Here is a 12,500-nt window from a genome sequence, read left to right on the forward strand (position 1 = left end):
CACGCCTAATATTTTTCTTTCAGGATCTCTAACATCACCATGGAGACAGCAGTGGAGGCGGAGTTAGAGGAGGTGTCAGAGGTCGAAGAGGCTGTGGCCAGATTGATTGAGTCCTGCGTCTGTCCACCTGGATACACTGGACTGTCCTGTCAGGTGATCATGCCTGCAAAGAAAACACTATGCGATGGTTGTACATGGCTCTATTGGTTATAACTGAGTTCTAATCATACTGATCAATCAACTGATCAATACTGATGAATCACTAAGACCATCCGGTTGATTTTCAGCTCTGGGTTGATAAACAGTGTTTTTGTTGGTTTGATAATTTTACTGTAGGAATGTGTAGCAGCCCTCACCTGCCTCTCCCACCTGTCTCTCCCACCTGTCTCTCTCACCTGTCCCTCCCACCTGTCTCTCTCACCTGTCTCTCTCACCTGTCCCTCCCACCTGTCTCTCTCACCTGTCTCTCTCACCTGTCCCTCCCACCTGTCTCTCCCACCTGTCCCTCCCACCTGTCCCGCTCACCTGTCCCTCCCACCTGTCTCTCTCACCTGTCTCTCCCACCTGTCTCTCCCACCTGTCTGTGTCTGAGCTCTCTTTCAGTTCAGTTTAATTCAGTGTGCTTTAAAGGCACTAATGTGTCAGGATAATACGATACAGAGAAAACAGAAAAAAAAAATTTTTATTTAACAAACATAGGGATCTTCGGGGGGGGGGGGGGTGTTCAATGGGGCCCTGGCAACAAATACGTATCTGTCTGAAGTGGATCCTGTGTATTCTGACACATGTTGAATCTGTATGTCGTGTTTATTGAACGTCATCATGTGTGATTTTACTCTCTGTGGTCTGTGGGAGGTGGGAGGGGCTTTCTTGTCCACCTAGGTATTCTGATTACTTCTGGTTTGGTTTGGCTAAACTGGATACCTGGCTCACAAGGTGTAGCAGGAGGCAGGGTTCTTAGCTGCTGGACCCCGAGTTACTGTTTAAAGGGCAGTCTTGTCAGGCCGGGACTCAGAACAGGACTCAGATGCAGAGAGTTTGAACACACAGATCTTTATTGAATTTCAACTCAAGATCCACTTCAATGAGTGTCAAATAAATGGGCTGTATAATTACTCTAGGCCTACGGCTATAACTATGGCTATCAAGAAAATAACAGAAAACGCTCACTATGAGGATAACTAGAAAACACTAAGTGATGAAAAATAACTAGAAACAGAAAACGCTCCAAAAGGGAGGAAAACACAATAGACTATGGCTACAAGGAAAACGAGACTGAATAAAGAAAACTATGAATTCACAATATCTATCCTAAACATCAAACAACAGAAATCTCTATGCTAAAGAAGAACACAACAGAAAATCGCTCAATCTAGAGGAAATAACTTCGGCTGAAGACAAAACTACGAAAATAAATCAGAAAGCTATGATATCAAATTTACAAAACAAAAAACACTCACGAGAAGGAAACAAGAGCTTACTGAGTCAAAGACAGTGGCTGTGGCAAGGACGAACGGGAAAGACAGGCTCGGGTGAATCGCCGACGGACAAAGACACACTGGCACAAGACAGGGGAGACGCAGACTATTTAACACGTGGAGGGTAATCAGGAACAGGTGGAAACAATGGGTAATCAGGGCGGACACACAGGACACACGAGGGAGGGCAGGTGCTCTGAAACGAGAGGAGAGTTAGACCTTCAAAATAAAACAGGAAAAGACAAGACAAAACCCCAATGACAAGACAGACCTCACCGCGGTGTGACAAGTCTAAATACTGTGCTTTCAGAAACGACATGTTTCAGAGGACATGGTCTGTGGACAGGACTGTCTCTGTTTTGACAGTTCGGGTTAGGATGAGGTTTCAGAGTATGTGATGTTTTTTAATGTGTCATACAGAGCTGTAATTAGGACTTGGTAGACATGTTTCAAAAAGAAAGTTAAAAGTCAGTCTCTCGACTCCGTGTCTCTCTCTTTGTCTTTCTCTGTCTAATCTGTTTCTGACCTGTCTCTGTCTCTGACCTGTCTCTGTCTCTGTCTCTGGTCTGTCTCTGTCTCTGTCTCTGTCTCTGACCTGTCTCTGTCTCTGTCTCTGTCTCTGGCCTGTCTCTGTCTCTGACCTGTCTCTGTCTCTGGCCTGTCTCTGTTTCTGACCTGTCTCTGTCTCTGTCTCTGTCTCTGACCTGTCTCTGTCTCTGGCCTGTCTCTGTTTCTGACCTGTCTCTGTCTCTGTCTCTGACCTGTCTCTGTCTCTGACCTGTCTCTGTCTCTGTCTCTGGCCTGTCTCTGTCTCTGACCTGTCTCTGTCTCTGACCCGTCTGTCTGCAGGAGTGTGCTGCAGGTTTTTTCTGTCAGCCTTTGTCTGAGCTGTCTCTGTCTCTGTCTCTGGCCTGTCTCTGTCTCTGGCCAGTCTCTGTCTCTGTCTCTGTCTCTGGCCTGTCTCTGTCTCTGACCTGTCTCTGTCTCTGACCTGTCTGTCTGCAGGACTGTGCTGCGGGTTTTTTCCGCCAGCCTTTGTCTGAGCTGTCGTCTCAGAGTCTGAAGTCATTGTTTGTTCGTCCGTGTGTTCGATGTCGCTGCAACAACCACAGTGAGAGCTGCGACACAGAGACCGGAGAGTGTCAGGTAAACACACACCAACACACATACATGTGCTTTTATACACACATTTGAAGTGGGGGGGGGACTATCAGGTAAAACCACAGGCTGCTGAGAAGGGTCAAAGTCAGAAGAATGATGTTTCTATCTTTTGAACAGAGCTGTCAGCATCACACCAGTGGACAGAGCTGTGAGCTATGTGCCCCAGGGTATTATGGGAATGTCAGCGGCTCCATCAGTGACTGCTCGCTGTGTGCTTGCCCCCTACAGGACAACAGGTGACACTGCACACTATATATTTTTTCAATTTTAATTCATATTTGATTTATTTTAGTGACTTAAACATTGTGTGTGATTAGTTTCAGTCCCACTTGTGTGTCAGAGGGAGTGTTTGGTGATTTCCGCTGCACCGACTGTCAGACAGGATATGAAGGGCGATACTGTGAGAGGTGAGAGTTATTAAATCATACACACCCCCTTCAGGAGTACATCACCAGACTGTAACTTCAGCGGTCACCATTACATTTCAGCTCGTCATTATTTCTATCAAACTTTAATTTTGAAATTATGACCCCAGTGTGACACTGGGCGAAGCTCAGGGAATCAGCTGAGAGCTGAAGACTGCTCTGTGTGTGGCAGGAAGTGACATCACACTGACCGTATGCTGTCCTACTGCAGGTGCTCTGTTGGTTACTATGGTAACCCAACGTTACCAGGTGGGGTGTGTTCAAGGTGCAGCTGCAGCGGGTGGGGCTCCCTGCAGCCGCTGTGCGACATGCTGAGCGGACAGTGTGTGTGTAAGGCCGGTGTCAAAGGTCAGTCCTGCGACCAGTGTGAGGAAAGACACATCCTGCACGGAAGAGAGTGTGTATGTGAGTAACAATGACACAAACACACACACACACACACACACACATTAATATGTTGTGTGTTATCAGAGGTGATGCGTGTTTGTTTTTGACTCCAGCATGTGATGACGAGTGCACCGGCGTTCTGTTGGATGACTTGGAAAAAATACACAACCGTTTTCTGTCCGTCAACCTGAGTGGCGTTGCAATGGCACCGTATCGCCAGCTAGTGCTGCTGGAAAACCACACCAGAGACATCCAGGTAAATAAAATAATGACGTACCCCCGTGCCACCCTGTCACAACAATCTGCAGGTTGATCTCTGTGCTGAATGAAGAATCAGTTAGTGTGTCGTGGAAGGTAAAAATGTGTGACTGTGGCTCTAAACATATGATGTCACATGTTGCCTGCTGTGTGTTGTACAGGAGGTGTTTTCAGGAAACAGCTCCAATGCGTTGCGTCTCTCCAGAGTAGAAGACAAGCTGAATGATTTGACTTCTGATGTCAGCACTCTGCTGCAGCAGGTATCCATCACTCACGCTGTTAACAGCTCGTTATGTTCTATTTCTGATGTTCAGCTGATTCTTAACACAAACCACTGACCCACATTTCACGACTGATGTTTTTACTTAACATTACACATCAGCTAAGGTGAACAAATTAGTAATGGTGTATGCATTTAAAACACATCTGTAAACATAGTCTAAACATATCAAATGCATAGCACATAGTGTCATCACAAAACATGAATTGTAACATACTAAATACATAGAATATAGTATCACCTGTAAACATAGATTTGAACATATTAAATACGTATAAAAACACTGCAGGCAGTTTTGTATTTGTATTATTTTGCTAAAACTGCAGAGGATTGTGGGAATTGACTGAAACAAAAGTTAATATTTTTCCTGTCTCTGGATTGGCTAGGTCACACATCTGTCAAATGACCTAGGGAAAGTGGGCATGTCCACCAAGGACAGTCTTTCCCAGGGTGCACTGCTGCTGGAGAACATAAGTAGCCTTCAGGACAGCATCCAGGGTAATCAACGGCAACAATGTTAACGATGATTGTGACCACTGACGAAGTAACATCGTAACCATCAGAAATTAATTGTATGGACCAAACTGTGCTGTAATTCAAATGAGATGACATAACACAACTGAAATCTGATTGGTCCAGTGCTTCAGAGGGAGGCAGGGCACCTAAACCAGACCACAGAGGAAGAGCTCAGTTCAGCCACTCAAACGCATCTGTTGGGGGAGGTGGAGTCCATGTTGGAAACCATCAGAGCTATCAACCTATCGACTGCTAATGCTACAGCCAATCAGGAGCTGCGGTGTGTGTTTGCATGTTAAATTTCATTACAATTTTATTATTTTATTTTAGAATTTGTGTTAAAATAGACCTCTCTCTTTCCCCCTGCAGCCTCGCCGAGTCTGTCGTTCACTCCCTGCAGACACTCTTCCTGTCCAGCATGGTGGCGCTTGACGAAAAGCTCCACCCCCTGTCCACCTCCCTCTCCGTTGGCATTGAAACGCTGCAACATGCGCACACACAGATGAACAATGCTGCACGACGAATCACACAAACACACACTCTGCTGGACGCCGCACACACTCTGCTGCACCAGTATCAGGTCAATGCACACACACACACCAACAGCGAGGTTACCTGAAACACACACCTACAGCCAAGTCAGGGCACACACATGCAGCCAGATAAATGTGATAAATAAGAATATAATGTCAGTAAGATTAGTTTAGGTAACTCTGTTTTCTGTTGGGAGTTAATTCATTTATTCAATCCAAAGAAAGTTCACCTGTTTTAAATGTGTCACCACCGTTGTGTAACGTTCCTGGTTGACTGACTCTTCAACGCCAAGTATGTGCACATACAAGGAATCTGACTCTGATTTAAACACTGCGCTCGACGAACATGCACACCTGAAGAAGACATACAGCTCAGTGAGGACAAAAGGCAAAGAAACAAAAGAATGAACTGAGTGACGAGGCACTGACCAGAGGGAACAGGTGGTCTGTAGTGATGCTTCCTGCCTGGTTCCTCAGTCTGGAGGTGTGTGAGTCCTCAATAGAGGGCAGGTTTGCCACCAATGATTTTCTCAGCAGTCCTTACAGTCCATTGCAGTCTGCTCTTGTCCTGTTTGGTGGCAGACCCAAACCGGACGATGATGGATGAGAACAGACTGGATTATTTCTGTGTAGACCTGGATCAGCAGCTGTTGAGGCTGGTTGAACTTTCTGAGTTGATGCAGGAAGTACATCCTCTGTTGCAACTTCTTGATGATTGAGGCTGTTTGAAGTCCAACTTAGGTCCTGGAGATTGTGGATCCCAGAAACCTGAAGGTTTCCACAGTGGGAACAGTGGTGGGGATGGTGATGGGGGCAGTGTTGAGGGGCTTCCAAGTCCACTGTGATCTCCACAATTTTGAGCCTGTTCAGCTCCGGGCTGTTCTGACTGCACCAGAGGACCAGCTGTTCCGCCTCTCGTCTGTCTTGGATGAGGCCAATAACCAGTGTGTCATCTGCCAAATTCAGGAGTTTAACTCCAACCCTCTTTGCTACTTTAATTTTCCTTGTCAGTGAGTTTCTGGTTTGGTCATACAGGACTCTGTCCCGGCTTCTGTAGGCCTCCTCCTTCGCCTAGTGAAGCTGTCTGACTTAAGCCAAGAACCATGGTTTATTGCTGTTGCATATGAAGAAGGTTTTAGTTGGCGCACATGTCACAGTGTCAGTGAGTTCATCCAGATCTGTTACAGCAGCCTCAGAATCATCCAGTCAAAGCAGGCCTGTAGTCTCAGGCTCAGCAGATTTCAGTTTCTGCCTGTAGGTTGGAAGAAGACGGGCTGTAAAAAGTTTTAGCATTTTGTCTCTTTGAGAAAACATTAAGTACAAGTTCATATAAAAATAGAAAAATACTGAATGTAGAAAATGAAAAGGATAATTTAGGAGCAGGAAAACTGCTAAACTAAATCAATTAAAATATCATTATATTAAATATCAGACATTCTTTGTTGTCTGACACCAAATAAATAAATAAATAAAAAGCACCTGGAAACCATACAAAAACTTAATTTATTAAAAAAAACTCAGAGCTGGTGATCATTCTGAAACAGGAGTTTCTTTTCTCAAAAATGTATGTTTAGCATTTGTAAAAACATTTTTTCCAAATGAAGCTATAACTTGCTGCTGTTGCTGTCTCTCAGTTTGTCCATCAGAACCTGAGTGCTCAGTGTTTGTTTGTGGACGGAGTGATGGAGGACAGTCAGCTGCTGCTGGACGATACCGTCAGCCTGGCGGAGAAGTTAACAAACACCACTGCAGTAAGTGAAGCCCCACATTTATGCCATAAAGGTTATGTTAATCACTACAATTAATAATAACCCCCCTGTGTGTGCAGCAGGTGGAGGTGTTCAGTGGTCAGTTGGATCAGTGGCGCCCTCTGCTGAGGAAACAGGTTGATGGTTTGGTTGTTGGACTGAAGATGACGGACGCTCTGGAGAACGTTTACCGTGCAGAAAGCCATGCCCAACTTTTGCAGAGCCACGCAAACTCCCTGCACTCCCTGTTGTCGGCGTGTAACGTGTCTCAGAACGGCAGCCGATTGGTTCAGCTCGACAGTGACATCACAGAACGAGTTGACTCCGCCCAGCGGGTTGCCTCGATTGCCCACGTCTCTGCCCTCCTTGCTGTCAATATGGTAAGTGTGTTGAGGCTGAAAGCACAGCTGTGCGTACGTGTTTCAGGTGAGACATGGATGTTTCTGCAAACTCGGCATCTTTCATCGGGATGAACAGCAGAAATATCGCGTTCACATCACTGATTCGTCTTGGTGTGCTTGCACGTATGTCACTGACTAATGCAGTGTTTTGCGAGGTGACGTCACATGTCGGCGACTCTGTGTCGGTTCGGAGACGACCCTCAGTGCCGACCCCCCAAACTGACCAGCGCAGCAGTCCATTGAAATGAATGAGAGAGCTCCAGTTTTGTCCATTGGTCTAATGTTGTCTTCACACACGTGTGTGTGTTTCAGACCATCCTATCAGAGCAGCTGCTGTCAGAGGAGGGTGGAGCCAAACTCAACATCAGCTCTGCTGTTTTGGAAGAAAGTCAACAAATCAACAAGACGGCTGAAGGTCCGTGTGTCTGTTTTATTACATTTCAATTTGCTCATAAAACACCTGAACATTAAAAATTATTTTACTTTACATGCATAAATTTGTGTTTTTGCATGTGAAGTTTGTGAATGTGCAGGGGGGGGGGGGGGGGGGGGTGCATGTTGTTGGATACATGTATGTATTTGATGTATTCCTGTATTCTTGAGGCTGTACAGGAGGTGGAAACAAGGATAAATCTAATCTAAAACTCTAAATGTAAAACGTGTTGTCTGTCTGAGGTGAGAAATCCAGAAACTCATTTGGTAAATAAACGATGATGTCAATGAGTCATGTGACTGAAGAGCTGAAAACGATGATGAGTAGGCTGTAACCCTCCTGATTGTTTAACCTGTGACTGTAGCTCTCTGGATGTTGTGTCTCTTCTTCTGTGGTGGCTTAATGGCAGCGACTGGAGAATCAGCGCCACCTGCTGTTTATTTCCATCAGTGGATCAGAAATATTCATGTTTTCTTTAATACGTTTCTTTGACGTTATGCCTGTCTCTCCATCTCTCTGTTATTCTGTCTCTCTCTGTATCTAACTGTCAAACTGTCTCTCTTTCTGTGCGTCTGTCTCTCTGTCTGCCAAACTGTCTGCCTGCCTCTCCCTGTCTGTTTTCTCTCGGTCTGTCTGTCTCTGTCCATCTTTCTCTCTCCGTCAGCCTGTCTGTCCGTCTCTCTGCCCGTCTTTCTCTCTCCTGTCTGTCTGTCTGTCTGTCTAATTGTCTGTCTGTCAAACTTCTCTCTGTCAAAGTGTCAAAGTGTCTCTTTGTCTTCCAGACCTGCAGCTGACTGCGTTGATGTTAACCAGCAGACTGGGATTGGTCAGAGACAGTGTCCATAATTTCAGCCTCCTCCTCAATCAGCCAATCAAAGAGCTGCAGAGCCTCTCTAATGGTGAGACAGGCATTTCAGGCTCCGCCTCCTTCAATATGAATGAATTAATATATGAATGTGCGTATGTGTTGACATGTCGATGTACTGATGCGCGGTTTCTATCAGGCTCTTCCTCGACGCTGCAGCGGGCTCAGCTTCAGGCTGCGACAGCGCGCTTCAGCCTGCAGGAGGCTCTAGTTCGGCTGCACAGATTCCGACAGCAGCTGCAGGATTCTTCTTCTGTGGTGGAAAACACCAACGACACAGTGAGGGAGACGAACCGGCTGGTGACTCACTCACACACTACAGGTCAGTCAACAACTTCAGTTTGTAGCATAAAAGATGAAGATTTATGGGTTGGTAACACTTCCTGTTTCATGTGTGCTCAGCCAATGAGGCGCAGCGTAAGATGGAGGAGGCGGAGCATCGTACGGAGCATCTGATGGGCCGAATAAAGCCGCTGAGCATGCTGGGAGAAACACTAAGCAGGAATCTGTCTGACATCAGAGAGCTGATCGACCAGGCCAGAAGACAGGCTGCCTCGGTACATACACACACAGAGAGAAATACACAATGTGAAACACACACTGCATCATAAACACAGAAATTAAATGCATATTGATCTCATTCAGTGTGACTTCCTGAGGATATCATTATCTCTGATGTCCAATCAGAATAAACCTCCAGAAATCCTCTTAGAAATCAGAGATGACTCTTCAGAACCTGAGAATCATCATCAAGTTTTTATCAGTATCACAGTGAAGCAGTCTGTACATCGTTGTTTACGCTGCTAACAGGAGCTGCTAACAGTAGCTGCTAACAGTTGCTGCTAACAGGAGCTGCTAACAGGAGCTGCTAACAGTTGCTGCTAACAGGAGCTGCTAACAGCTAATTCAGCAGACTGTTAATGGTCTGTATCTGTTTACTCAGTGACTAAAATCAGTCTGTGAAGAGGACAGCAGTCCTGACCTGCAGCTGACATTACAGCCGCTCATCTGATGAGCTTTTACAGGCTTCTTTTCTTCTTCTGCTGGTTTTAATTGTTTGTGTCATTATGTTGGTTCACATGTTAGGGTTAGGGTTGATAACAACATATTTCACTTCCTTTGTTTTCACACAAAAGTCAAATTTCACAGTGACTTGATGAAATATTGATAAAAAACAGAGGAGGAGGAGCCAGTTGTGTCTGTCGTCGATGCTAAGGGGGAAATTTAAACCACTGAGCTGAGCAGCTGATGTAGACATCAGCCAACACCTCCACCGCTGACACCTGTCACCTCCACCACTGACACACACCTGTCACCTCCACCACAGACACACACCTGTCACCTCCACCACTGACACACACCTGTCACCTCCACCACAGACACACACCTGTCACCTCCACCGCTGACACACACCTGTCACCTCCACCACTGACACACACCTGTCACCTCCACCACAGACACACACCTGTCTAGCAGCTCTGTGTTCACCATCTTAGTTTAGTGTGTTAGCAGGTGTGTTAACAGCAGATGAGGTCTTCATCTCAGAATGACATGATGATGATGATGATGATGTCGTCTTCAGATTAAGGTGGCGGTGCAGGTGGACAGAGACTGTGTTCGATCCTACAAACCACAGATTCAGTCCAGTAACTTCAACACTCTGAGCCTGATCCTGAAGACGTCCAGTCCAAACAACCTTCTGTTCTACCTGGGCAGCAACACCACGGTAAGCACACAGAGCAACATTCACACTGTCTGTCTGCTGAACACGTGTCAGTATTGTTGTAACTGTTGATCTGGACACTGCGAGGTCTGATCTCTGTCCTGTACTCCTCTCTCTAACCGAGACCTTTATTTATCTGTCTGCTGTGTGTTCAGGTGGACTTCCTGGCATTAGAGATGCACGATGGGAAGGTCTCTCTGGTTTGGGATGTAGGTTCAGGCAGCACCAGACTGGAATTTCCCAGACTGGACATCACCAACAACAAATGGACGAGAATCAACGCTACACGGTAAATACACCTCTTTTCAGAACATGATCATTACATCATGTAAATGTTGACATTTGTGGCTTTCTGGAGCTTTTTATCCCATCACATGAACTTCCTCAGCAGATGAAGTTATCCAGTTCTGTTTCATATAGGCTTTGCCCTCTAAGGCTACTGCTACAGGGTTCATCTCTGAAAAAGCTCTAGTCCATGTCCGAATCCAAGCATCAAGACTGCAAAAAGGCTCACATTTCTCTTCAGCCTGTACATACACTGTATGATAAAAAGAAAGAGAGATGTCTTCAAGACGGAGCCGTGTTCGGATGTCCAGCATGCCATGTTGGCTATATCATCCTTCAACCTGCACGCCCGATGCACGTCCTGTCTGGGTCCGAAACTAACAGTAAACTGCAAAAATAGGACAGTCTGAACACTAAAAGCCAAAGAAACAGTCTACACAGGAATATTACTGTGAGTTGGCTGAGGCTGGGTGGAGTGAAGAAAGTGTTCCCGCCCCCTCGATATAGATTTGACACACCTGAATGAGAAACACATTAAAATCGGAGGGAGCTCGTAACACTGAAAAGTAAAAATAAGCCGTATCGTCATGATGTCATGTCTGCAGATTCGGGGCCCACGGCTCGCTGTCGGTCCATCAGCTGGAGTCAGATTTGGCTCCGTTACCCGCGGTAACAGCAACATCACCGGGATTGTCCAGAGTTTTAGATATTGACAGAAACACTGTGATCCACATCGGAGGACTGGGAACTGCAACTCAGGTAACACACACACACATACACATCAGGTGTACAGGTGTGTGTAATTGAACAGGTGATAACTCTGTGTGTGTGTGTGTGTGTGTGTGTGTGTGTGTGTGTGTGTGATGTGATCTCAGACCCCCACAGCGCTGCGGTCCTCCACCTTCCAGGGCTGCCTGGGCGAAGGATCACTCAACGAGAAAAACATCGGACTGTGGAACTATGACAGCAGAGAGGGAGAGTGTGGAGGCTGTTTCAGCAGGTATGAACACTCACAAAATACCTGTTTTTATCTATAGAGGTGGGGGTACTGAGCCCACCCCCAAGTATTCCAGTGTGGTTTGTGGTTCAGAGTTGAATCTGCACTTTGCCACTGGACGTTCAGAATAGCATTTGTGAGACTGGATAAACAGAAACTTCTCTAAACACCCCCCCCCCCGGCTCTCCACCTGCTCATGTTTCAGTCCCCAGGCGGAGGGGACATCCTTCCATTTTGATGGGTCTGGATTTTCATTGGTTCAGAAATCTCTGCGAGCAACCTCCACGTCTATCGTCCTGCTGTTTAAAACACTGTCGCCAGGCGGATTACTGCTGTACCTGGCCTCCAACAACACTGTACGACACACACACACACACACACACACACACACACACAGTTTTTGATGAGGCTCTTATCATGGAGCAGATGCAGACATGACCTCACTTCCTGTCTCCTACAGAGGGACTTCCTGTCCATGGAGCTGGTGGAGGGGCATGTCCGTCTGACCTTTGACCTTGGCTCAGGTGCTCTGATCATGACTTCCAACAGGAAGTACAACACTGGAGTGTGGTACAAGATCACACTGCAGAGGAACAAACGCAAAGGTACTACTACTACCACTGTACTACTAACTACTGATGTTAAAGAACTACAATACTGCATTTAAAATCTGGTAGGAGATCACACTGCAGAGGAACACATGTAAAGGTACTACCATTCTACTGTCCAGACAGTACTACTGCGACACCATGCACTGTTACACTACTAATCAGCTAATACTACCTAAATCTGACCTACTACAGCAATAGTACTACTGGTGATGACGACCAGGCACCCTGATTAAAAGACAGTGTTGCTGGCGCAATGTTACGAGGAAGCTGCTAATAAAGTTGCATACGAGTACACAGTGGATTTACGTTCATTATATTTACAATCTAAACAATCTGCGTACCCCCCCCCCTCTACTGCAATCTGTCTAGGTTACCTGTCCATCATGGCAGCCGACCAAT

At 46.1% G+C, this 12,500-nt stretch overlaps 1 protein-coding gene across 1 annotated transcript in view; it reads left to right on the forward strand.

The window, feature by feature from the left end:
* lama1 (laminin, alpha 1) overlaps positions 1-12,500 on the forward strand; it is a 45,449-nt gene that overhangs the window by 27,036 nt on the left and 5,913 nt on the right. The window contains exons 29-51 of the mRNA XM_041961286.1: positions 24-153; positions 2,484-2,624; positions 2,757-2,875; positions 2,957-3,046; positions 3,276-3,469; positions 3,565-3,724; positions 3,891-3,969; positions 4,376-4,487; positions 4,629-4,785; positions 4,875-5,085; positions 6,673-6,789; positions 6,867-7,166; positions 7,500-7,602; positions 8,403-8,519; positions 8,625-8,807; positions 8,888-9,042; positions 10,068-10,211; positions 10,364-10,497; positions 11,099-11,252; positions 11,369-11,493; positions 11,696-11,846; positions 11,951-12,095; positions 12,471-12,500. The exon at positions 12,471-12,500 is cut by the window's right edge and continues 112 nt beyond it. Coding sequence (XP_041817220.1) covers positions 24-153; positions 2,484-2,624; positions 2,757-2,875; positions 2,957-3,046; positions 3,276-3,469; positions 3,565-3,724; positions 3,891-3,969; positions 4,376-4,487; positions 4,629-4,785; positions 4,875-5,085; positions 6,673-6,789; positions 6,867-7,166; positions 7,500-7,602; positions 8,403-8,519; positions 8,625-8,807; positions 8,888-9,042; positions 10,068-10,211; positions 10,364-10,497; positions 11,099-11,252; positions 11,369-11,493; positions 11,696-11,846; positions 11,951-12,095; positions 12,471-12,500 — 3,251 coding nt within the window. The remainder of the gene's footprint in view (positions 1-23; positions 154-2,483; positions 2,625-2,756; positions 2,876-2,956; positions 3,047-3,275; positions 3,470-3,564; positions 3,725-3,890; positions 3,970-4,375; positions 4,488-4,628; positions 4,786-4,874; positions 5,086-6,672; positions 6,790-6,866; positions 7,167-7,499; positions 7,603-8,402; positions 8,520-8,624; positions 8,808-8,887; positions 9,043-10,067; positions 10,212-10,363; positions 10,498-11,098; positions 11,253-11,368; positions 11,494-11,695; positions 11,847-11,950; positions 12,096-12,470) is intronic.

The sequence above is a fragment of the Chelmon rostratus genome, chromosome 20 (genome assembly GCF_017976325.1).
Source record: "Chelmon rostratus isolate fCheRos1 chromosome 20, fCheRos1.pri, whole genome shotgun sequence".
In the NCBI taxonomy this organism is placed as follows: domain Eukaryota; kingdom Metazoa; phylum Chordata; class Actinopteri; order Chaetodontiformes; family Chaetodontidae; genus Chelmon; species Chelmon rostratus.